Source organism: Girardinichthys multiradiatus, chromosome 10, assembly GCF_021462225.1.
Source record: "Girardinichthys multiradiatus isolate DD_20200921_A chromosome 10, DD_fGirMul_XY1, whole genome shotgun sequence".
Lineage (NCBI taxonomy): Eukaryota > Metazoa > Chordata > Actinopteri > Cyprinodontiformes > Goodeidae > Girardinichthys > Girardinichthys multiradiatus.
Window position 1 is genome coordinate 4,632,337 of NC_061803.1, and position 26,206 is coordinate 4,658,542.

The following is a 26,206-nucleotide window of genomic DNA, read 5'->3' on the forward strand; positions in this document are numbered from 1 at the left end:
CACAATGTTCTCTTAGAAAGGCTGGAATATGCTGTAGGGATCAGGGGAACAGCGCTAGGCTGGTTTAAATCTTATTTGTCTGACAGATTCCAGTTTGTTCATGTAAATGATAAATCATCTTTAAATTCCAGGGTTAATTGTGGAGTACCACAGGGTTCAGTACTTGGCCCAATTCTCTTTACTATATATATGCTTCCAATAGGTAAAATTATCAGGCAGCATGGAAAAAATTTTAAATGTTACACTGATGATACTCAGCTTTACTTATCTATAAATCCTGATGAGCCAAACCAGTTAGATAGACTACAAGCTTGTCTTGAAGACATAAAAACTTGGATGACTTTAAATTTTCTGAACATTACAAAAATTAGAAATATCCTATCCAGGAGTGACGCTGAAAAACTAGCCAATGCATTTGTTACTTCAAGGCTGGACTATTGTAATTCTTTACTATCAGGATGTCCACAAAATGCAGTTAAAAGCCTTCAGCTGATTCAAAATGCTGCAGCAAGAGTTCTGATGAAAATTTAAAAAAGAGATTATATTTCTCCTATTTTAGCTTCCCTTCATTGGCTCCCTGTTAAATCCAGAATTCAATTTAAAATTCTCCTCTTCACATCAGAAAGGTCAGGGTTCATGTGTCTTGATTTTAAACAGAGAGGGAAAATGGGACTTGGTTGAGCAGCCCTTGGATGTTGCTGATAAAAGCATAACTCAATCCTGTCGCCCATCTCCCTTCCTGTGGCATGTAGGAGGGAAAGGCACTTAGAGCAGACACGAGTGATAAACAATACAACAGTTTTCAAACCCTAACAGTCCCTCCTTTTTTATCACGAATAAAGTCATGATTTGATACATGTAAAAGAAAACACTGTGAGCGAAAAACCCACGGACGGTAAACAGATTATATTGTGGGAAAAATACTCACACGCCCCTCCGCCCAAGGCGACTATCAACCATGGTATAGTACAATAATAATATAATAAATCAAAGAACACAAAATATATTAAAAGTAAAAGAATTAAAACAAGCCTTGTTCTTGTATGAAAATAAGTATTAGATTAATGGAAATCTAATGTAATTCTGATGCATACACTCTACAAATTTAATTTAATAAATAATTCCTGTCAAGTATGAAATCATAACTCTGATTCTTTATCAAAAATATATTCCTTACTTTTGACATATCTTGAACTGTCAGCTAGCTTAATGGTACCAGGGAAAACTTTCAATCTAATAAATCACCAATGATTCTGTATGCAAAACTAATTCTTCAAACTAGTTTAAACTATTTCATTAACCTTTTAATAGTAAAACACATAAATCTAAAAGTCATCCTACATCCTTAATTATTATACAAAAAACATGTTTTTAAGGCAACAATCACTACAAGCATTATGATTCTATTGTCTCTTAAACAGTGTTAAAACTCAGGAAGGGAGGTGCTGAGCGTTACCATGACAACAAAGGCATGAACCAACCTGGTAGGTGGGCGAAGTCAGGCAGAACTAACCTATGATTGGCAGCCTATGAGCGGATCCACAGTTTCTTCATTCCAACCCATCTTAGTGAACCTTAAACTACAAAACTGTTAACATGCACCTACCTCAGAAACAAGCTGCTTCTTAACTCTCCTGAAAACTCAAAGTTTTAATCAATCTAGGATTTAGAAACATTATTCTAAACATGGATTATTGTTTCATGCAACATATAAACAAACATTCATTCCAACAAAACATCAAAGACAAACAAATGGCCAAATTTGAAGCTTCAAGAATTCAAAGAAATTTTTAACAATCTCTTGTCAGAATATGTTTTCTCAGCCAAATCTTTTAATGCTATAATTGATCAATTTTGTTATGACAATCTTCGGGATCCTTTTTAAGATGACTGTGCACATAGTCCAAAGAGATCACAAACTATTTAAATTTTGAGAGTTGGGGAGAAAATTATTACTAGAACCCCTCTTTAGTAATCCAAATGCTGATAAATGTTCCAATATTTTCTGATTTAATAATCTGAAATTACCTTGTGTACCTTTCTACTCCTATGTATTCTTTTAATCTTTAAACCCTAAGAAATCAAACAAGGAGACTGGAGTTTGAGCCGACCATCCTCTTTAGTGTTGAGAGCCTTTATTTCTTTTCTTTTCCTAAAATGAAGGATTTTACTTATCTTTATTCCGTTATAAAAATCCTAACCTTAGTTCCAAAACAAAACTCTTCAACCCCAATCTGTGTTCCCCAGAGTTGAAATTTTGAATATTATTGCATTTCAAAGCCTCTAAATGACTGGAACGCATCATTGGCTTAGATCTATTTTAATAGGTAATCGGTCTACCTTTAATTATTATAATTTTATGGACCCAAAATCTATGTCTTACGGGCTTCAGGAGTCCAGGAACCACAGGATGAATACTACTGCATTGAACAATGATGTTAACTTTCTTGAAGGATTGGCTAAATATCCCCAGATCTGTTAGTGTATTATTTCTGCTTGGACAATAATCAGATTTAAAAATCACTAGTCCACAGCTCCTAATTTACCTCAGATCATATTTGCTCCTAACCCAGTTCATAAGAAGCTTCAGACAAACATTATGCTAAAAAGCCAAGAACAAAACAAAAACACAGATCTGTTTTAAAATAAAGAAAAAGTATTTTAGGGAACATGAGATTAGTTTAATTTTGTGTGGTACCACTGTCCAATCGGAATCTTTCTTACCTTCAAAAATAACCCAATTTGTTTTTTTCATTCTCATTTTAAAGGTTTGTTTTACCAAGGAAAATGTGTTTAACAAAACCAATTACTCTCAAAAGTTTTAAAAGTTTTTAGCTGCTGATATCTTAGAAAACAACAAGTGTTTCAATATTTCTGTGCAGCACAGAACTGATCAGGTTTCTCTTTCCTTCCCCAAAGGGAGAAAAAAGAAACTGCAGAACCAAATCTTTCATAGTTTTTGTCAGGACTTGATATAAGGTACAGTGTAAATCAACACGCTGCATGAATCAGAAGAAGGAAGAAAAAACCTAATATAACCTCATCCCAGCAGCTGCTGTGAAAAACAATGAATTTGTACTTTCCATAAGCGTCAGTTAGCACTTGCGGATAAAAACTGCACCCCGCTGTAAGTACTGTGTCAGAGACTGTATGAAGACCATCTGCAGTAGAACTAAGCCTGTTTTAATGAGGTCTCTACCCATTAGATTTATGGGATACAAACTCTGACAACAGAAAATAATACCTGAAAGAGACCCATCAGGTTTTACGCATGCATTGGGTTTTAAAAATGCTCCTTCATGAGATCTGTCCTGAGAATAACATAGAAACACATGGTTACTGCTGAGTTTTGGAGATGTTGTAACTTCCTCTGCTTTTAATAACTTTTAATAACTAGAATAATTGACCCTGAATATTCCACGACAAAAGAGAACTTGTTTCTCTAAAAGAATTAACTGGAAAGTATCAAATGAGTTAAGTTATCACCCTTTTGAAGATACTTTTCTAACCCTAAAATAATATTTTAACCCGCTATATCTGTCCACGTCAAGCAAGCATCACATGAGCAGCGGTTAATAAGCGTTCTTCGTTGCAGAAAATAGGAAAAGATTTATGCAAATGTGTGTGTGTTTGTACGTTACCCCCATCAGTTTCTAAATCGCTCCAGATTCAGACTGTCATGGCACAGAGTTCTCTGTTAGTCCAAAAAACAACCCAGGCCCTTTCCACGTCTGTTGGTGAGACATTCAATCATTCCTTCTTTGTCCACTTTAACTTCTCCAGGAGGGAGAAAGAACTTTGCTCTGGCCTGTTTCTCTTCTGCCCGCATAAGATGTGCTTTCAATATAAATCCAGTGTATTGCTCTTCTGGCTCTGGCAAACAGCATGGATCGTTGTCCATCTCAGAGGGTTTGCGGCCAGACTTCTTCTGAGTTTCGTTCTGGTGGAAACTCACACTGTGATTTGCAGCAAGCAGGCAGACAGGCTCTCTCTCTTTCAGGCCGTGATGAAGAAGCGTCTCTGGTGGAGTAGCCATGGGAAGGGCAGGTTTCTAAATCTAGACTCAAAAACGCAGATGTTGAACTCAAATCCCATGTATGTGTGTATTTGTGTGTGAGAGAGGCAGATGAAAAGTTTAGTATAAGTTCAGATTTTGCACACAGAAATATTATCAGTCAGTCAATCAGTTGTCCACCATAACATGCACTATACTCCTTTCTTTTCCGACTGATCGCAATATTTAAGACAAACCTTAATTGAGGCACTCTGTGCCTTTTAATCTTTTTCTTATGTTTTTTATTTTTCTCATCTCCATCCATCAACTGTTTTACTTGAAACTATTTAAACTATTTAACTTATTTACACTCAAACTTCCACTCTGTGAAAAACCAAACTTATCTTCCCAAATTAAAGCACATTTAACACAATCATCCCCACCTTTTCCTTTAATTTTTTAGGAGATGATGGTTAATGTGTAATAAAAAAACAAAATAATAATAATATACATTATATCATACAGAGCAACTTCTCACCCAGATATATTTGTAGACAAACAGTTCGGATCCAATCGGCCAGAAGCCGCAGGTGGGCACCAGGACTCCCATCCGTAAAATGGAGGTGGACTGAAGACAACGTCTCCAGGCTGGCCAGGCGTCCGTGTCCCCTCCGGCTGTTTCCTCTGGCACGAGGAAGACACGAACGCTGAGAATGACATGAGCTTGAATGAACATTTTAGGATTACAATTGGAGATGTCTTTCCCTCTTGGGATCTGACTGGTGGTGGAGTGGAGGTCTGAGGAGAATCGGGAGGAGCTGGAAGCCAGATGGTGGAGATGGGGAGGAGGAGGGTCGAAGCTCAGCTTGAAGAGCGAGGAAGTCCGTGAGTGAAGGTCTTTAAAGCGGAGCCTTGGGCGGTGATTGGCTGAAGAGGAAATGCGGACCCGATGCTGATTGGTTGGAGCGGGGACGCATGGTGGAGTCATTGGACGAAGAAGAGGAGGAAGTGAGTCTTCCAGATTGAATGTTCATCAAAACTCCACATCACAAATAAATATAAAACATGTCCTGTGATGGACTGGTGACCTGTCCAGGTGTCCCCCGCCTCTCTCCCAATGACTGCTGGTGATGGCAGCAGCCCCCCTGCAATGCTACAAGGATACGCTGGTACAGACAATGGATGGATGGAGGACAATAAATCCCTGTTCTGATCATTACTTTTTAATAAAACATCTAGTTCATTTAACTAGCTCTGTCCAAGAAACACAGTTCAGTTGTATATATATTATATTTTATTTCTAAACAAAGCACTTTACATTCTTTTGTCAAGCACAGACACTTTATAGCATAAAAGCAGCTTTAAGCATGCTTTTTTTCAAAATGTTAATAATATGAAGGGAAAATCAATGACCAGCGATATGATGTTTTATTTTCTCCACCATGAAATCAGCTGGTCAAGATAAAACATTAAGTAACAGAAACATTTCCCCTTTCAAAGTGCAACACAAACATATAACAGTACTTTGCATCTATGGATACTTCACTTTGCATTTGAGATGCCTCCACATGTACATCATTGTATTACCCTTATAATCACCTGCAAAGGTTTATTTATTGTCTGCAATCACAGTTTCAATAAAACCAGTGTATCGTCAGGAGTTCACTAATATAAAGAGAAACTTAATTTTTTACCATTAATTCTTACATAGTTAGTTGTTCACGGCTCAATGTAGGAAACAACTCAAGGAATGATTTAAAAAATACACATCGTGTTTGATACAGTCTAATTAAAAGTCCATCAGATACATTTAATAAAAACAATGAACATTTTAAACGTACTGGATGGACATAACATGTGATGTCAGGTAGAAGAGAAGTGGGAATTTCATCCCTCTGTGGGTGCGTCTCCTTCAGCCCCTGCTGCTTCTTCTGCATTAATCATTTCCTTGTATTTGCTCTTAAAAAATCCAGCCTAACAGAAAAACAGCAAATAGTGTGAAATGAAAATCATGAGTGCGGTGATATTAATGCTTAAGGAATGAAACCAAATGACAGAATAAAGGTTTTAGAGGTTTTTTAAAGAAATGAACTGCTTGCCAGTAATTATTGGTCATGTTTTGTTAATTATTTCCTACTGGAAATCTTTGAGCTTTATAGAAAACCTCTGATGTCTCACCTTATACAGACCAGCGGTAACTAAAGCCAGAAGGGCCAACCCTCCCAGAGATCCTCCTACAATCTCTTTAGTGAAATCTGGTTTAGGAAACACTTCTACCTCAGCCTCAATCTGAAAAGACAAGATCAGAAATAAAAAAATCTGCTTTAAAAGCTCTTTTTGGTACTAAGATATTGATCATGACATGCCATCACCATGCGAACAGGAGGCTCATTGTTAGAGGTTGTAGAGAAGAAGATGTACTGGTTCTTGTCGTACTCTAGACTGACTGTACTGGTCAAGAGGAATTTGGCAGATGAAAGTCCGATCTGAGAGAAAGAAAAATCACAAGGAATGGTAATGTTTTATTCTATATTTTTAAATGAAGTTGTCGTCAGTTTATCTACATCAACTTCACATACCTGTTCTATCCATCTGGAGCTGATGTTTGCAGTGATGGTATACGTTTTGTCCCAGTTCTGTTCCATGAATGCAGAGCACCTGAACACTCTGCATGTCGCTACCGAGCAATCCTGCAGGTAACAAAATCAAAAGTGAAGTGTAATGTGTATTTATAAAAGTGATCACACCCCTGTTGAAATGGCAGTTTTCTGTGATGTAAAAAAATTACACCATGATAAGTAATTTCAAAACGTTTTACACCTTTAATGTGGCATTTATCCTTAACAGCTGAACTAAAAAATAAACTGTTAGAATAGCTTTTTTTAAGTGTAATAACTTGGTTGCATATAGGTAAGTACACCTGTAACTAATACTTTGTTCAGCATGTGTTCTGCTTTGGTAAGAGTGTAGCAGCATCCCACATCCTGACTTCTACCAGATCTACTAGATAGCGAGGACGTTTCATGGAGTGTGGTTGTGGAGTCGGACCCTGGTGCAGACAGGAACGAGGGATGAACATTGTGACCACATGAAACACGGGCAGAAACACAGGCAGGACCACGGAGAGGATAACAAGCATGGGAAAGAGGGATAACGAGAGGATCCAGCGGGGACAATGAGAACCGATGAGTCAATCAGAGGAATATGTGAAGCAGCTGGGTCAGCAGGACCACAGGGATACTGAGAAAGGGAGACTAATCAACACAAATAAAACCCAGCTGGGACACAAATAAATTATCAGTCAATGGAAAAGATAAATAGAGATGTAACAGAATAAATACTAAAAGTACAACAAGAACAAAATAAGCACCAAGGACTGAATGATATGGCAAGAATATAGAACATAATCAACCACAGAAAAACCAAAACCTAAGGATCATAACAGGGCACAACTTGGTCCACTGCCCTCTTCAGGTGTCCACACAGATTTTCTATCAGATTTAATTCTGGATCCTAGCTAATCTATTCCAAAACATTCATTTTCCTCTGATGAAATCATTATTTTGTTGATTTGAAAGCATATTTGACCATCATTTGCTGTAATGGTGAAAAATGAAATTCCTCCTCATCTTTAGCTTTCTGTCACCTAATGGTTTTGGGCTAAAACTAACTGGTATTTAGAACGATGCATGATTGAATCCACCTCGACAAAAGGTCAAGCTTCATCTAAAGAAAAGTAACCCCAGAGCTTGATGTTGCCATCACTATGTTTTGCTGCAACAAGTTGTCCAAACCCTGACTTCGCCCTCGCCTGACTGATACCTTTGTAGAAGGTATTTTTTGTGACCTCTGTGGCTTTAGCTAGGGACATTAGCAGGGAAATCCCACCAGGACAGATTCACTATAGCTGACGGTAGGTGTGAATTCAAGAAGACTGAAGGCAAAAACTGAATTAAAGGGTGCTTTAACAAAGTATTGGTTCAGTGGTGAGCACATCACAAAATCTGTAATATATTCCTCTTATAAATGTGTTTTCTTGACAGTTGAATTGTACAGGATACATGCCACATTATGTGGAAAAAGTTCTGAAATCAAATGAGTTTTTTTAGGAAGGACTCTATAAAGTCTTACCAATATTTTCTTTTCTTTTATCTTTGCAGCAAAATCCGTGGCAACAGGTGGTTCGTCTGCGCCTCTCTGACAGTCTGCAATCTAAAACAGAGCTTCCTCACGTCAGTTTTAGTCTTCTTTAACTTTAATTAATTAGTTATAGTTTGTAGTATTCCTTCCACCTGAAAACTGCTCGTGTCTGCCCAGATGTCTTTGTCACCGAGCTTTACAGGAACCCTGATCACCACAGTGAAATTTAGAGCTCTGATAATGTTTGCAACCTAAGAAACATGGGAAGAAATAGAAAACAAATTATATTAATGACTGAACTCAAGGCAACAATGTAGAAGATAATAATGAAACGACTTAAAGAAGTCGTCTTTTACCTTTATTTTTTGCTCGAGAGATTTCTGCAGATCATTTTCTCCAAATGTGAAATTGTTGTAGCTGAGGGAGCTGAGAATACAATTCATGCATATATTTAATAAGAAAACTTTAAAATGTTATGGATATTTTAATGATACATTATTTGTTTGAATTAACCAACCTATCAATTGTAATGAAAATGCTGTACTTCACATCAATCTCTTTCTTCTTGTAGAGTTCATTGGACGAGGAGTGTTGATTATTGCCACTAAGAGAGAAATAAAAAATAAAACATTTTAAGTAGAAAATCTGCTTTGAAGAGTTGCACTTTCTGCCGATTAGTTGTACCTGGTGGCGTTTGCAGTCACAAAGATCCTCCTATCAAGTTCACTGTTGGTGTTGAGACCATAGGAGACAATGAAGACTGCCTAAGAGGAAATGAAAAAGAGGGATCAGATGACGCCCTCCTCTGGCTCCACAATGTGTTCAACAGTGAGAAGCGGCACAACAAACTAACCGTAGAGGTGCTTTTAAATATAGGTTTGTCAACGCTACAATCTGTCTTTCCTCTTGTTACACCGTCCTCACTGTCCAAAGAGTTGCACTCAATTCTTCCCTGTAATAACAGACAGAACATCAGCTTGGTGCAGCAGCTGCTCAAAGATAAACTCGTTTTAAACTCGACCCTAGTGCCTTACTTCCAGAGATGCAAGCTTCCTGTAGGAGAGGCCAACAGGGTATGTGAGGATGATGCGACTGTTGTACGAGTTTTCTCCTCTGTTCTCCACAAAGACAGTCACATTCAACAGTTCGTCTATGCCAACTTTGACCTCTGTGGATCTGAAAGATTATGATGAATGACAAGAACATATAGATGAAGCCAAGTGGAGAGACTACAGTTCTGCAAGAAGACCAGTAACGCCGTACTCACTCTCAACATTTGAAATAAAGCGAAGCACACCTGTGGATGTATTTAAAGGCAGCAACTCAGACGCACTGCTTCCTTGTGTGGCATCATGGGAAAAGAGTTGTGGACCTCCACAAGCCTGGTTCACCCAGTCTTGTGGAGGTCCACAATGTCCAGATGCCTGAAGGTTTCTGTTATGATTCTGGCACGTCTGCTCTACCCTGTCTCCCTGGCTGCAATCAGCAGATTAGATGCACCTGGTGGCTGCTGCAGTGTAGTGCAATCTGTGGAATGCCAAGCACCTGTGTCTGCCCTGATATACAGGTCCTTCTCAAAATATTAGCATATTGTGATAAAGTTCATTATTTTCCATAATGTCATGATGAAAATTTAACATTCATATATTTTAGATTCATTGCACACTAACTGAAATATTTCAGGTCTTTTATTGTCTTAATACGGATGATTTTGGCATACAGCTCATGAAAACCCAAAATTCCTATCTCACAAAATTAGCATATCATTAAAAGGGTCTCTAAACGAGCTATGAACCTAATCATCTGAATCAACGAGTTAACTCTAAACACCTGCAAAAGATTCCTGAGGCCTTTAAAACTCCCAGCCTGGTTCATCACTCAAAACCCCAATCATGGGTAAGACTGCCGACCTGACTGCTGTCCAGAAGGCCGCTATTGACACCCTCAAGCAAGAGGGTAAGACACAGAAAGAAATTTCTGAACGAATAGGCTGTTCCCAGAGTGCTGTATCAAGGCACCTCAGTGGGAAGTCTGTGGGAAGGAAAAAGTGTGGCAGAAAACGCTGCACAACGAGAAGAGGTGACCGGACCCTGAGGAAGATTGTGGAGAAGGGCCGATTCCAGACCTTGGGGGACCTGCGGAAGCAGTGGACTGAGTCTGGAGTAGAAACATCCAGAGCCACCGTGCACAGGCGTGTGCAGGAAATGGGCTACAGGTGCCGCATTCCCCAGGTCAAGCCACTTTTTAACCAGAAACAGCGGCAGAAGCGCCTGACCTGGGCTACAGAGAAGCAGCACTGGACTGTTGCTCAGTGGTCCAAAGTACTTTTTTCGGATGAAAGCAAATTCTGCATGTCATTCGGAAATCAAGGTGCCAGAGTCTGGAGGAAGACTGGGGAGAAGGAAATGCCAAAATGCCAGAAGTCCAGTGTCAAGTACCCACAGTCAGTGATGGTCTGGGGTGCCGTGTCAGCTGCTGGTGTTGGTCCACTGTGTTTTATCAAGGGCAGGGTCAATGCAGCTATCTGATTGTCTCCATGCCATGCCGCATTGAAGCAGTCATTTCTGCAAAAGGATTCCCGACCAAGTATTGAGTGCATAACTGTACATGATTATTTGAAGGTTGACGTTTTTTGTGTTAAAAACACTTTTCTTTTATTGGTCGGATGAAATATGCTAATTTTGTGAGATAGGAATTTTGGGTTTTCATGAGCTGTATGCCAAAATCATCCGTATTAAGACAATAAAAGACCTGAAATATTTCAGTTAGTGTGCAATGAATCTAAAATATATGAATGTTAAATTTTCATCATGACATTATGGAAAATAATTAACTTTATCACAATATGCTAATATTTTGAGAAGGACCTGTATATGGAGTGGTGGTTGCTAGTATGAATAGTGGGGGTGGGTGGGGTATACTTATTAGAAATTTAACATGCTCATATATTTTTACTGCAATTTTTAAAAGCAAGATATCCTTCCTGTCTGATCATTGTTCTTGACCTTGCCTTGCCTTTTGGATTTATGCCTCTCTGCTCCCTGTCGGACTATTTGGATTTTGGTTGTCGACCTTGTTTCCTGCATCTGGTTAATGCCTCTGTCTGCCCCTTGCCTGACGCCTCTTGTTCTGATCGTTGACCCTGTTTCTGTCCTTGGATTATTGAGCCAGCCTAGCCCTCGGATTATTGAGCCTGGAGTCACTTCTTACCTGTGCTGTGGAGATCACTGCCTGCCGCCCAATGAGGTTTCCCCTCTGGGTTTCAAGTTCCACTCAAGACAAAAGCAGGTTAGTGGCTTTTCTGATCCCTGCAAAATCTGGAGAGACTACAAGTCACTAATCCCTCTTTCTGACTCAGTGATTCCTGGAAGCTCTGAGGAGTGTTACGTGTGTGACATTTTCCTGTGGCTGAATAAACCTTTTAAACTTTCAGTACTGTGTCTGGCTGAATCTTGGGTCCGCCATTTTCTGATTCATAGCAGTTTCAGGTTCAACTGTTCAGTTTAATATAAGCAATATGGGTAAAACCAGCCTTCATAGCATTCAAGAAAGGTTCTGTGTTGCAGAGACATGACGACAAACATCTCATAGAGCAAAATGAGTAAATCAACCCTCGTACAAAGGCAAAGGACCTTGTGAAGATGCTGGCTGAAGCTCATAAGAGAAGATCATTGTCCACCTTTTAACAAGTCATATAACAACATGGCTTAACAGGCCACTCAGCAAGAAAAAAGCTATTGCTCCAAAAGCTACATGAAAAGTCAGATTACAGTTTGCAAATGCCGTCATGGACAAAGACCTTAATTCTTTGGGGCGTGTACTGTAGTCTAATAAAACTAAGTAAATATCTGGCTGTAATGGATTTGGAATAGGATTTGGATTTGAAGATAAAAGGGTGAAGCTTTCAAGCCAGAGACCACCAACCCTGCTGTCAAGAATGGAGGTAGCAGCATCATGTTAGGGGCTGTTTTTCTGCAGGTGAGGCTGGTCTATAGAGGGCATCATGAGCAAAGAACAATATGAGGAAATATTGTAGCAACATCTCAGCCCATCACACAGGAAGTTAAAGGTTGGGCACAGCTAGGTCTTACAAATGGTTAATGATTGTAACCATACCAACTAAACTGGTTACAAAGTAGCTCAAAAACAACAAAGTTAAGGTTTTAAGGTGACCATCAGAAAGCCTTGTTCTCAGTTCATGGTTCACTGCCTTCAAACCTGACTCAGTTACATCAGTTCCCTCCAGAGGAATGGGACAAAATTCTAGCAAACTGTTTTGAGAATCTTGGGGAAGAAAAACCCAAAATGTTTGATCCAAAGCAGTTTTACCAAATACCAAGAAAATACATTGAAACCGATGCCTTTGAAGAAAGAAATCAAAATGATGTTGGTACCTACCGGACCTAAAACAGGAGAACCAGAATCTGATTTAAAGTGATTGTCAGAGGAAAAATGATCAGATTTTAAACATGGTGTGTAAATACCTGGTTTCAACAAAACGGTAACTTTAGTTTGCTGAACTTCAGAGATTTCTACTAGATCCTACCCTCAGCTAAAAAAGTGTTGCTGTGCAGTTTTTGCAGACATAATATATAAAAGTTCAATGCACACATGGAGGCTTTACTTCCAGAAATTAATCCCTTACCTGGTGAAGTTGAAATCCACCTTCAGATTATCTACACACTGTTCATCAGCTCCACAACTGATCTCAAACCCGATCTGTGGGTGACAGTAAACCATTAAGCTTGTCTGCTCAGACAAATTTTAAATATCAATATTTAATTTTATTCTATTTTTTTAAATAGCTTTGAAAAGTAAATGTTTAGCATGAAATAGTTATTGCTCTAACCAGGAAAGGAGCCCATAAAAGTAGTGGAAAGGTTAAAGCTGAGCAAAGATTGTGCGGTTTGGATAAAGCGTGTATAAAGGTTACTCACAGAATGAAAGGTTGTGGTTTGAACCTGCGGAGAGAGACTTGGTCTGGGTTTTGTGCCAGAAGGCAAACCTTCAAACGTGAATCTGAGCTCATTCGTGATTGGATTGAGAGCATCTTCTGGACAAGCCTGCAACATGATGGAGACATTATGAAATACTAAGATAATTAATAGAAAAAAGGTTGCATAAGGTTACTTTAATGGTAGCATTTGGACTTACGTCAATAATAAAGTCCACATTGTAACATGTTTCCTTGTTCAACCGAAGGCTAAGAGATCCGGTCTTTTCTCTCAGGTTCTTACTGATCCGAGCTCGGTTGTTTGGTATCTTGCGGTTTGAGTCCAAAGTTAAAGTGAAATTAACCTGTGCTGAAGCTGAAAGATTTGTTTTGTTCAATAAAAGTTCTTGAAATAAACAGATGGATAAATAAAAAACTAAAGTCAGGTACCTTCAGTCACATCAGACAGTTTGCTCATAGTAAAGCAGACTTTAGCCTGGTTTGTCAGTGGTTTTAAGCAGTTTACGTTTTGAGTTGGGATTTGATTTGGGTTAAACAACACAGTGGCCGTCACCAGTACAACTGGTCTGGATCTAGAAAACAGGATGTTTGTTTGGAGATTGTGAAGCAAATAAAAAACTCGACATATTGTCTCTGGAACTAGCAAACATTTTATTATTTAAATAAACAGGGACTACCTGAGTAAGATAACATTTCCCTTTGAACCCACTGCTAAGTCAGGAAGTCCGTCACCACTCTGATCATAAGACGACTGACTGATTGAGATGCCAAATAACTTCAATCCTGATTGGATCTCAGAGGCAGCAATCCTCTGTTTTATGAGAAACATCTTGTTTTATCAAGTGGAAAACATAACGGAGAATGGTTCATGTTTGTGTTTTACTCACCTGTGAGTAGGTGGGATTTATTCTTCCTCGTCCTTCTCCTCGAAATATGTAGATGCTGCCTTGGCCGTCATTCTCCATAGGAGCTCCAACAGCCAAATCATTGAATCTGTCTGCATTTATATCAGGCAGAACAGCAAGAGACGACCCGAACCGCCCTCGGTCGGACACATCTCCTCTTAGAGCTGTTATGCTTGATGGAGTATCAAAAGAACATAACACACTCTGGAGAAATTTAGGGATGAGAAAAACTTAGCTATATTTTTAATAAAGCTTAACATGAGAGAAACTGACATCAACAAATTGGGTTAAAGAAATAAAGGTAAATATTTGATATTTACCAAACGAGTTAATTCACAGACGTAAACTCGTCCCTCTCTGTCAAGTTCCTTGTACATCGGAGAAGATATGAGGACTAGATCAGTCAGACCATCAGAATCCACATCCATGGCACAAACCTCCGCCCCAAAATATTCACCAGTCTGAAGAAACAAGAGAATTAATGATCAGAAAGAATCATTAATCTCTTTTAAGACTGCAAGTCGTATATATGCACAGACAACTATAATATTAGATTATATATACTTAAAACCAGATTTTTGGCCTGATTTAATGTCAGATTTAGAGAAAACAAGAGTGATGTGTTTTTTATTCAGTACATTTAAATATCTGGTTTCAACTGTTCCTACCTGTGGTTGGTTGGGGTTGATTTGAGCTCTCAATATTTGATTGAAAACAGTCAGAACAACTCCTTTGTGTTGATATCTTGGCGCACCAATAACTGTCAACGGGCCGTAAGCAGTATTAGCAATAGTCATGGAATAACCTGGAGTAGAACGATGAAATAGTCGGAGAGATTGGTGAAAAAGTCTTTTAAAATGTTCAGACTGAAATACCTACATGTGTCTTTCTAACAGACAAACATAGCAGCCCTCTGGGTCCACTAATTCTCTTTGTAGAACCAAACTGAAATAATGCAGATACACAGTCCTACAAGTCAGTTTTTAACATATTCTTACCAAGGTAACTGTCAGCCTCCATGAATGACGGCTCAAATGAGCCTGTGGTTTGGGCACTACTAAGTGAATATTTCTTGTAGCCTCCTTTCCACTGGTTCGCACCAACCATAGCCATCTGAATCTCCTGAAATGGCAAGAATACAGCACACCTTTGATTTAAAATACTTTTGTTTTTAACATTGAAAGACTGTAACTCAGAAGAATTTACAGTGACGTTATTTACCCCAGACACATAGGCTGCTCTGAAGCCTTCTTGGGACATTTCCTGTTTCAGAGCCTCTCCGCTGGTTTGAGATCCTGTTACAAAACAAAAAAGAGCCGGACTCAGATAGCCAGTCTTTTAAAACAACATATGATGTGAAAAACAATTCATGTTGCTTAAAATGAATAATTGTTTTAAATCCAGTTGAAAGAAAGAAAAAAAAACACATTTGTACCTTCAATGGAAAAGATTTTGGCCTGCAAACTCTCTTGTATTTTGTTAAGTGCATCGAAGCTTCCCACTTGAAACACAAAGTTTCTAGACGGTTTAGATGCAATAGTTTCAAGCTCCTGCTTTGCACTTGGTTTTGTAAATGCGCTCCCCACCTAGAGCAGTAAATACAAGGTCAGTAATGTCTTTGTCAGAATAGAGAGATGTATGCAGAAGTATCGTCAAGGTCAGGTTTTTGTGCCTTTCTTAACCCTACACATTGTTGAGTCAAAATACAAGATAACTTGTTTAAAAGTTTGGGTTTTGTCTGATGTTTCAATTTGATGAGCTCAAAATACAGGAATTGTGATTTTTGCGACACGCAAAAGCAAATTATTATTATGTTAAAAATTAGGTTAATGCAGGTTGTAGAAATACCCTGCACTCTCTCAACACAGAAATGTTTATATATATATATATATGAAAAATAATATAAAAATGCAACTTACCCCAATAGCAAATCGAACAATTTTTTTATCATCTGCTAATTTTATTGTCCATGGTAGGTTTGATCCATCTTGAGACTCTCCATCCGTAATAACTATCAAAATCTTGTTAACATTTGCCCTGGAACCTTTCAGTGGTGAAAATACATCTTCCCTGTCAAACAAACAAAAAATTTAATTTATGTTTTTGGATTTTGTCACTCAACAGAAGCATGCAGGTACACACAAAAGGTAAAATAAATCTTAAAACCAGAAATAAGAATAAGAGAGACAGTACAGTAAGGACAAATTCACAGCAAAATGAGAAAGAATACTGTACATGTATTAAGAAATGTGCAACCGAGAAGTGTGATTTATAAAATTTACCAAACGAGCATGTGTATTTGGGCAAAATAAACAGACTATTTACAAGAAATTGAAAAAACGTATTTGATTTACTTAATTCTATAGTGGACACAAAGTTTTAACTTTGGCAGCAATCTCCAGTGGTGTGTTAATTTAACACAAATTAGGTGTGTTAAGTGAACACAAATATTTTGTGCTCTTACGAAAAGAGTATAAATTTAGTTTTTTCAGCCCTTGTGGCTTTTATTGTTCTAAGTTTTTCAACAGTAAGCTGATAGGAAAGGGGCAACGAGAGGAGGAAGACATGCAGTAAAAGTCGCATAGGCAAGGAGTGGAACCCATGAGTGCTGCTTCGAGGACTTAAGCCTCTGAATATGGGTTGCATGTTATACTCCTGCGACACCGCCGCGCCCTGCATTTTTTTTTGCACAGTGTTGTTCTGTTTCTTATTTTGCAGGTGAGGGAAGGGTAGATATTTGGGGTCAGATCCTGTTTAATTATGATTGGTTCTTAAGCTTCTCTTCTTCAACATGAAGTCACATCTGTCTATCATTGCACACAAAAATGTTATGTTTTTTTCAGCAAAATTTAAGTTGATATGACTGATTCACTTTATCCCAAGATGAATAGAACATGTTAACATGCAAACTCTGTAAACTATGTAGTATCTACACAATACTATTGCATTTTCTTTCAGTACATTCAGTACTGATAAAGTAATTACAGATAATTAGGTCCAACAGATGCCAGTTTCATTATAAATGTTTCCAATTAAACGTCTCCAGTGTAATTTGAAGATATTGAATGTAAATATAATTTTACCATAAAAAGAAATACAACCAGTAGAAATTCGACTAATGTAAAAGTCCTTTTTGTTATCATGATCACTAGAAAAGTACTATATAAAGTCTATTTAATATTTATTTGTAACATTGTAAAGAGGAATATTTATTAAGTAATTTCAGCTAGCTTAGATTGTTTTGGCAGTCCTATAGATGGTTTTATTAAAATAAATAAACACCAACAGGTTTTTCATGTAACAGACAGTTTGTAACACAAGAGAGGTCCTTACACAACATTTCCGATGGCTGCAGCCGTTTTTGTTCCTCCGGTCAATTGACGGATTTGATTAATTTGATTTTGCCAGTTAGAAGCGCTGAATTGGTTAAAGTAAAAATGAGTTGTAGTTCTTGAGGAAAACTGGGTGATGGCAAACTGAAAGAAAGAAAACAGAAATTGAATTAAACTTCTTACAATCAACAAAATAATTAACCAAGTAAATTAAAGACTGTGAGGAAATTAAGGGAGATGCTATAAAACATCAAGTTGTTTTGGTGAGGCCAGTTTATGAAAAATATTTCTATTTGCTGTCATATTGGGACCATTTTTAAGATTTTGCCCGGTTTGATTTTTAAGGCCTATTAGTTATGTCCAACAACTGCCATGTTTATCAAGCTGTCTCTGTGAGACCCATTTAACTGTAAAACCAATGTCTCACCTTTACATCTCTTCCCAGAAATGATGTGATCAGATTTTTCACAAAAGATTTCATTCTGTCAAAATCTTCAGCAGCTACACTGCCTGAACCATCCAAGAGAAATGCAATGTCAGCTTGGGTTCGACAGTCTGTGAACAAAAATTAGAAAGGGATCTAGAAACGTTTCCTGCACATTTGTTCAAGTATATTATTGAAAAGGTTAACCCACAGTTCACAGAGACATAATTATGATATTTTCTGTTCCTACCTTCAGTAGCAGTTGGGTAAGATTTTTCAAGGCTATCATTTTGATCTATCTCAAAGCACAAACCGTTGTACATGGTGATACTTTTGCAGTCTCTGGGAATAGTTGGACCACAGACCTGAAAAATGTTTGATTAATAGGTCGATTCTTTGATTGTCCTTTCAACTTTACATTTTTATGTTGCATATATTCTATGTTATCTGCGGCTCTTCATCTCACCATGGTCCTTTGTGTTGACGGATCATTTGCCATTGTTAAACCAAGGGACATGTTGACTGCAGCATTTTGCTCTGTGAAAACAATCACTTCTGATGACGACTTCCAAAGCTATCACTCATTAAACATTGCTTCCATATATAACAGTAAGTACTAGCAGCCTTTCATTTGTTTTATCTAAATCTCCCATAACTGAAGCTATTATAACACCAGTCTGAAGAAAGGCAGACTGAGCTGAACGCTGCTCCTCAAGCTTTAAAAAAGAAAAGCTGTTGGAGCTATTTTCTACTTATCAAAAGGCAAACAAAATGAAAAATAAAGGTTGACTTTTGATACAGTGTCATGAAAAAGTTTTTCACCCTTACAGATTTAACCTGCCTTTACTATTTTACTACACTTACATGTTTCACACCATCAACAGAAAAATAATATGGGTAAATAGAAAGTGCAGTAATTTCCCCACTAAACCTAATAAATAGTTGTTCTACCCTCCTAGTGTCTCCAGAGGAATTATTGACTTCTCTTCTCTAAATATTTGCTTTATTTCAGCCACACTGGACCTTTTCAAGTCATGCTGCAGCATCTCAATTTGATTTAAATCAGGGCTTCGACTAGGCCAATTTATTTATTTTCTTCGACTAGGCCAATTTATTTATTTTGAGTCAGAGAGAGCTTTACTTGAAGGTGGGCTTTAGATAATTTTCCTACAGTAGATCATGAGTGTGCTTGAGTTTAAAGTAATAAACCTCTCCATCAGGATTTTTTGCTAGATGGCTGAATTCATGGTTCCATCAATTGCAGCAAGCATTATCTAATTAAGAAGACTGACCTCATTTGAGCCAAGTGACCCTGCAGAGCTTTAAATGTTGTTCTGGGTTCTTTATAAGATCTTTTATGCTACTTCATGTGGTCAGATAGGTTCCATTTAAGTTATTTTTTATTCCACCAGTCAGGGAGTGATCTGACCTGTGTGTGGCTTTCCAACGAATCTGGTTAATCACAGTTTATTCAAGACAGGGTGAGGTTGGTTTGGATAACTTTCTTCCCTAAATTGATTAATTTATCATTTACTGCATTACCTTTGTTTGATGAGCCACAAATTATAAGTGTGATGGGATAAATACTTTTTTCACAGGACTGTAGGTTTGACACAGTTTGGTAAAATATATCAGGTAAATGATGCATACAATGTCTGTTCATAAGATAAGATTCTTTAGTAAAATCATTCCTACCTGCAGATAACAGAGTTTCGCAAACATCTGTGGAGCACTGAAATATCCTTCCCCTTCTATCCTTGCTATACTGTTGAAGTGGGGCGCTGACAAGCAGACTGAGAGAAACACAGGCAAACATTTATGAGTGGCAGGTGGGTCAGAAACCATTTATCAAACATTTTACAAAAGAAAAAAAAAACCTAAATCAAGACAATAATTCAAAACAATAATGTGTGATCTGACTCACTCTGATCGTCTTTGCACCACCTGGTAACCAAATCCTGCAGCAGAATTACTCAGGGACTTCCAAGGCCTTGAGTCAATATTAAAGCCGAGTGCAGCTTTTAACACTGAGGAATAAAGAGGAAAAAATCAATAGAATTCAATTGATTTAAAGACTTGATGCTTTTTATTGTTAGTTTGTTTTTTCACTTTTTCTTTTTTAATTTCTGTGCACATTTACAGGTCCTTCTCAAAATATTAGCATATTGTGATAAAGTTCATTATTTTCCATAATGTCATGATGAAAATTTAACATTCATATATTTTAGATTCATTGCACACTAACTGAAATATTTCAGGTCTTTTATTGTCTTAATACGGATGATTTTGGCATACAGCTCATGAAAACCCAAAATTCCTATCTCACAAAATTAGCATATCATTAAAAGGGTCTCTAAACGAGCTATGAACCTAATCATCTGAATCAACGAGTTAACTCTAAACACCTGCAAAAGATTCCTGAGGCCTTTAACACTCCCAGCCTGGTTCATCACTCAAAACCCCAATCATGGGTAAGACTGCCGACCTGACTGCTGTCCAGAAGGCCACTATTGACACCCTCAAGCAAGAGGGTAAGACACAGAAAAACATTTCTGAACGAATAGGCTGTTCCCAGAGTGCTGTATCAAGGCACCTCAGTGGGAAGTCTGTGGGAAGGAAAAAGTGTGGCAGAAAACGCTGCACAACGAGAAGAGGTGACCAGACCCTGAGGAAGATTGTGGAGAAGGGCCGATTCCAGACCTTGGGGGACCTGCGGAAGCAGTGGACTGAGTCTGGAGTAGAAGCATCCAGAGCCACCGTGCACAGGCGTGTGCAGGAAATGGGCTACAGGTGCCGCATTCCCCAGTCCTGGGCTACAGAGAAGCAGCACTGGACTGTTGCTCAGTGGTCCAAAGTACTTTTTTCGGATGAAAGCGAATTCTGCATGTCATTCGGAAATCAAGGTGCCAGAGTCTGGAGGAAGACTGGGGAGAAGGAAATGCCAAAATGCCAGAAGTCCAGTGTCAAGTACCCACAGTCAGTGATGGTCTGGGGTGCCGTGTCAGCTGCTGGTGTTGGTCCACTGTGTTTTATCAAGGGCAGGGTCAATGCAGCTAGCTATCAGGAGATTTTGGAGCACTTCATGCTTCCATCTGCTGAAAAGCTTTATGGAGATGAAGATTTCATTTTTCAGCACGACCTGGCACCTGCTCACAGTGCCAAAACCACTGGTAAATGGTTTACTGACCATGGTATCACTGTGCTCAATTGGCCTGCCAACTCTCCTGACCTGAACCCCATAGAGAATCTGTGGGATATTGTGAAGAGAACGTTGAGAGACTCAAGACCCAACACTCTGGATGAGCTAAAGGCCGCTATCGAAGCATCCTGGGCCTCCATAAGACCTCAGCAGTGCCACAGGCTGATTGCCTCCATGCCACGCCGCATTGAAGCAGTCATTTCTGCAAAAGGATTCCCGACCAAGTATTGAGTGCATAACTGTACATGATTATTTGAAGGTTGACGTTTTTTGTATTAAAAACACTTTTCTTTTATTGGTCGGATGAAATATGCTAATTTTGTGAGATAGGAATTTTGGGTTTTCATGAGCTGTATGCCAAAATCATCCGTATTAAGACAATAAAAGACCTGAAATATTTCAGTTAGTGTGCAATGAATCTAAAATATATGAATGTTAAATTTTCATCATTACATTATAGAAAATAATGAACTTTATCACAATATGCTAATTTTTTGAGAAGGACCTGTATAGCAGGAGAATTGACATCTTCCGCAGTGTCTGTTTTTATCACTAGGGGGCACTAAAGAACCAACCCTTTTAAATGTCACAAAACAGAAGCAGGAAGCAACAATAAGGTCAGTAACAGTTAAATAAGTTAAATATTGGAACTAGGTTTTTGTCCTTCTGTTGAGCTTTGATAACTGGTTAATATTATGTAATTGGCTTTTAACTTTTTTACACTCAAAACCTAATTAGATTTTTCTCTCTGAGACGTTTTTGCCAAATATCGAAGGGTTTTCTCTGCCTTTCGTGATTTTATGTATTTTCTAAGAATCTTGAGTTTGGGGAATGGATTCTTCTACAAACCCTTTAAGATGCATCTTCTTCAAATTAATAATTACATGGTTGAATCTGTGGTGTGTTTTTACACCTGGAGTAGGATTTAAATCATTTTAGAACCTCGCAGAACCTCATCCAAAGTGGTAGATTTTGACACAGGTAATATGGCTCAACAGCAAATATGCTGTAACAGCAAAAAACAATTAATGAAAAAATACATCAGTCATTTGTATCGAGCAAATTTGGCTTATTTTGCATGTTAGTTCAGTAGAGAATAGGGGGAAAAAAGTGTGTTGTGCACAGTGTATGTGCATACAGATATTGTGCTGTTGACTGTAGAAGGCAAGGAAGCTAAAGATTGTTGTGCGGATTTAGCTTAAATTAAAGAATCACCACTGTCCATACGTTAATTGAAACCCTCTGGGGTGCACTTTCATTAGCTGGGAGCCTTTGCAGATATCTTGGCTGGATATTGACAACTTGGTTTGTTCTTTGTTTCAAAGTAAGATTCAATTTTAATTGCATTTTGAAATCATGTTTAACAGAAAACCTACATTTAAAGCCATTCATCCACCAGCTCAGTTAGGCAATTGTAACATTTTGTAAAATATTTTCCACCATTAAATTCAACGACAAACCTTTTCACGTTTACTGAATGTTCTTTGATAAGCGGGACCCAGGTTTGAGACCCGGTTGGGTCAGGAAAGAAGTCTGTTGTGAAAACTTTGCCAAGTATGTCTGCAAGCTCTAATGACTTGGAGTCTGCTCCCCCTCAATAAGAGAGCAGCTGAAAAGACTCCTCCTACTACTATATTTCACATTATGACATAAAAAACATTATTTATTTTAGTTTTTATACATATAAATGATAGACATTCACAAGTTCTTAGGTCTTGTATCGAGTACTTAGTTCTGTTAGGATATTTTTGACTTTTTGTGGCATTCAATGATTAGTAATCTAGTAAAACAGGACACTATGTTAGCAGTCTGCAGCTTCCATTGAATCATCATGCTTAAAAAAACTGTCACATTTACATTAAAAATCTTCATGAAATCAAGAGACACAAACGTTTCTTACCTGAACAGAAAAGAGTCGCTGTAATTATCCAGTCCATTGTGTTTCTCTCATGGAGACCAAACTAAAAGTGTTATATCCTCTCTGGTCAACAAAATTTACCTGGAAACTGAAGGAAAATGTTACTTTTTCACTCCTCACTTCCTCAGGGGAAGAAGTTTATGGCAGATTGAGGAAATTTAAGAGGACTTCTCAAAGCAAATAGAGGAACACTGCCGTAGGAGGAGTTACAATAGAGGCACTTTCTATGCAGATAAAACTATTTTCTTTTGTAGTTTATGTTGTTAAAATTATAACATAAAGTTTAACAGCTTTAATTAATTAGTCATGGACAAACTTACTCTCTTGTGTGTGTGTGTTTGGGTTGTTTAACATTTTACCTAAAAATATTTATTTCATGTCCTTAAAAGGAATCGATCTTTAATCTATGAACTCTCTGTGGGTGTTGATGCTGCCTACCCAGACAGTTCTGAAGCTATTTAAGCAAAGCTTTTGTAATGTACTTTGCTGAATAACTGTAACACAGGGTAATTTACATCAAAACATCTGTAATAGCCTCTGTTTACTTGTGAAACAACTGTTTTCGTGCCTCTTCTTAATGTGAAATATAAAATTAGTAGAACAGCATGTTGCTGTTTGCATGCATCTTTCTGACACTATAGGTTTGTCTGCAAGAGCGTGTGGGGAGAAGGGAAGGGTTTGTGCAGAAACGTTCCCTATGGAACATTCTCTCTTTAAGTGGGTAATACAAAGAGAGAAATACCAAATAAAATGTGTACAAAGTGAGCAGGAATAATGATGCACCACAGAGCAACAAGACATAAATTAGCAGCTATTTCAGGTGGTTCTGAACACAGTTTCTTGCACCTTCTCTAAAGAAACATTGATATGGTCATGTTAACACAATCCCTGGAAAAACATATTCATACCACCTTAAACCTTTCCACATTTGGTGATGTTACAACCTAAAACTTCACCATGTTTTCTTATTATGTTATAAGCAAACAAAAAAGTAGCGCATAATAGCGAAGTGGAGGGAAAACGCAAATACAAATGTGAGAAAAGTGACGTGCATTTTTGTTCAGCCCCCTGTAACCTCCTGACACTGTAAATTTAAATCTAGTGCATACAAACCTGTCAGTCTTACAGAACAGCACACGCCTCTTAACTCTGCTAAACCCTCTATTTGGTGAGGGAGGCTCGCAAACCACACTTTAAAAGTAAATAGATCTAAACAGCCACTGACTGCATGGTTCTCTAAATGAATTAACAGACATATTTGGGGTGTCCTCTGAAACACTGTTTTCCTCACTTCTACCTAGTAAACAATGGCATTGATAGTTGAACATGCCTAAATGTATTTTTCAGATTTTTATTTTGAAATTACAGACATTATAACTTACCTGAAAGCACTGTTTGTTTACTATTTTCCTAAAACTAAAGAGAGAAACAAATTAGCAAAAAACTACTGAACCAGTAAAACACAGTGAGTAGCATCATATGTACAGGTCCTTCTCAAAATATTAGCATATTGTGATAAAGTTCATTATTTTCCATAATGTCATGATGAAAATTTAACATTCATATATTTTAGATTCATTGCACACAAACTGAAATATTTCAGGTCTTTTATTGTCTTAATACGGATGATTTTGGCATACAGCTCATGAAAACCCAAAATTCCTATCTCACAAAATGAGCATATCATTAAAAGGGTCTCTAAACGAGCTATGAACCTAATCATCTGAATCAACAAGTTAACTCTAAACACCTGCAAAAGATCCCTGAGGCCTTTAAAACTCCCAGCCTGGTTCATCACTCAAAACCCCAATCATGGGTAAGACTGCCGACCTAACTGCTGTCCAGAAGGCCACTATTGACACCCTCAAGCAAGAGGGTAATACACAGAAAGAAATTTCTGAACAAATAGGCTGTTCCCAGAGTGCTGTATCAAGGCACCTCAGTGGGAAGTCTGTGGGAAGGAAAAAGTGTGGCAGAAAAACGCTGCACAACGAGAAGAGGTGACCGGACCCTGAGGAAGATTGTGGAGAAGGGCCGATTCCAGACCTTGGGGGACCAGCGGAAGCAGTGGAGTGAGTCTGGAGTAGAAACATCCAGAGCCACCGTGCACAGGCGTGTGCAGGAAATGGGCTACAGGTGCCGCATTCCCCAGGTCAAGCCACTTTTGAACCAGAAACAGCAGCAGAAGCGCCTGACCTGGGCTACAGAGAAGCAGCACTGGACTGTTGCTCAGTGGTCCAAAGTACTTTTTTCGGATTAAAGCAAATTCTGCATGTCATTCGGAAATCAAGGTGCCAGAGTCTGGAGGAAGACTGGGGAGAAGGAAATGCCAAAATGCCAGAAGTCCAGTGTCAAGTACCCACAGTCAGTGATGGTCTGGGGTGCCGTGTCAGCTGCTGGTGTTGGTCCACTGTGTTTTATCAAGGGCAGGGTCAATGCAGCTAGCTATCAGGAGATTTTGGAGCACTTCATGCTTCTATCTGCTGAAAAGCTTTATGGAGATGAAGATTTAATTTTTCAGCACGACCTGGCACCTGCTCACAGTGCCAAAACCACTGGTAAATGGTTTACTGACCATGGTATCACTGTGCTCAATTGGCCTGCCAACTCTACTGACCTGAACCCCATAGAGAATCTGTGGGATATTGTGAAGAGAACGTTGAGAGACTCAAGACCCAACACTCTGGATGAGCTAAAGGCCGCTATCGAAGCATCCTGGGCCTCCATAAGACCTCAGCAGTGCCACAGGCTGATTGCCTCCATGCCACGCCGCATTGAAGCAGTCATTTCTGCAAAAGGATTCCCGACCAAGTATTGAGTGCATAACAGTACATGATTATTTGAAGGTTGACGTTTTTTGTATTAAAAACACTTTTCTTTTATTGGTCGGATGAAATATGCTAATTTTGTGAGATAGGAATTTTGAGTTTTCATGAGCTGTATGCCAAAATCATCCGTATTAAGACAATAAAAGACCTGAAATATTTCAGTTAGTGTGCAATGAATCTAAAATATATGAATGTAAAATTTTCATCATGACACTATGGAAAGTAATGAACTTTATCACAATATACTAATATTTTGAGAAGGACCTGTATATGGAGTGGTGGTTGCTAGTATGGATAGTGGGGGTGGGTGGGGTATACTTATTAGAAATTTAACATGCTCATATATTTTTACTACAATTTTTAAAAGCAACAATATGATTTATTTTCTTTATTTTAAACTTAAATTGGCTTTTTGTGATAGATTGTTTAAACTGCACACTCAAAGTACAGAGAAGTTGGTGCTTGTTATTTGCTTCATCACCCCACAGGGTATAGGAAAAACTGAGTCCAAA

The 26,206-nt window shown here is 38.2% G+C and overlaps 1 protein-coding gene across 1 annotated transcript; it reads right to left on the reverse strand.

Moving 5' to 3' along the window:
- Nucleotides 1-5,270: 5,270 nt before the first annotated feature.
- Nucleotides 5,271-23,005, reverse strand: LOC124874805 (integrin alpha-M-like). Its single transcript, XM_047376345.1, has 30 exons — nt 22,849-23,005; nt 19,674-19,776; nt 19,445-19,542; nt 18,216-18,286; nt 18,000-18,114; nt 17,753-17,880; nt 17,327-17,469; nt 15,913-16,063; nt 15,429-15,579; nt 15,215-15,288; nt 14,992-15,115; nt 14,662-14,798; nt 14,314-14,454; nt 13,976-14,197; nt 13,766-13,899; nt 13,518-13,660; nt 13,289-13,443; nt 13,072-13,197; nt 12,780-12,853; nt 9,169-9,310; nt 8,988-9,086; nt 8,819-8,898; nt 8,652-8,738; nt 8,491-8,560; nt 8,287-8,385; nt 8,126-8,206; nt 6,574-6,684; nt 6,367-6,480; nt 6,173-6,283; nt 5,271-5,968 (listed from the first exon to the last, which is right to left on the reverse strand). The coding sequence occupies exons 1-30, from the start codon at nt 22,883-22,885 to the stop codon at nt 5,882-5,884; spliced, it is 3,408 nt and encodes a 1,135-aa protein (XP_047232301.1). The 5' UTR covers nt 22,886-23,005; the 3' UTR covers nt 5,271-5,881.
- Nucleotides 23,006-26,206: the final 3,201 nt, after the last annotated feature.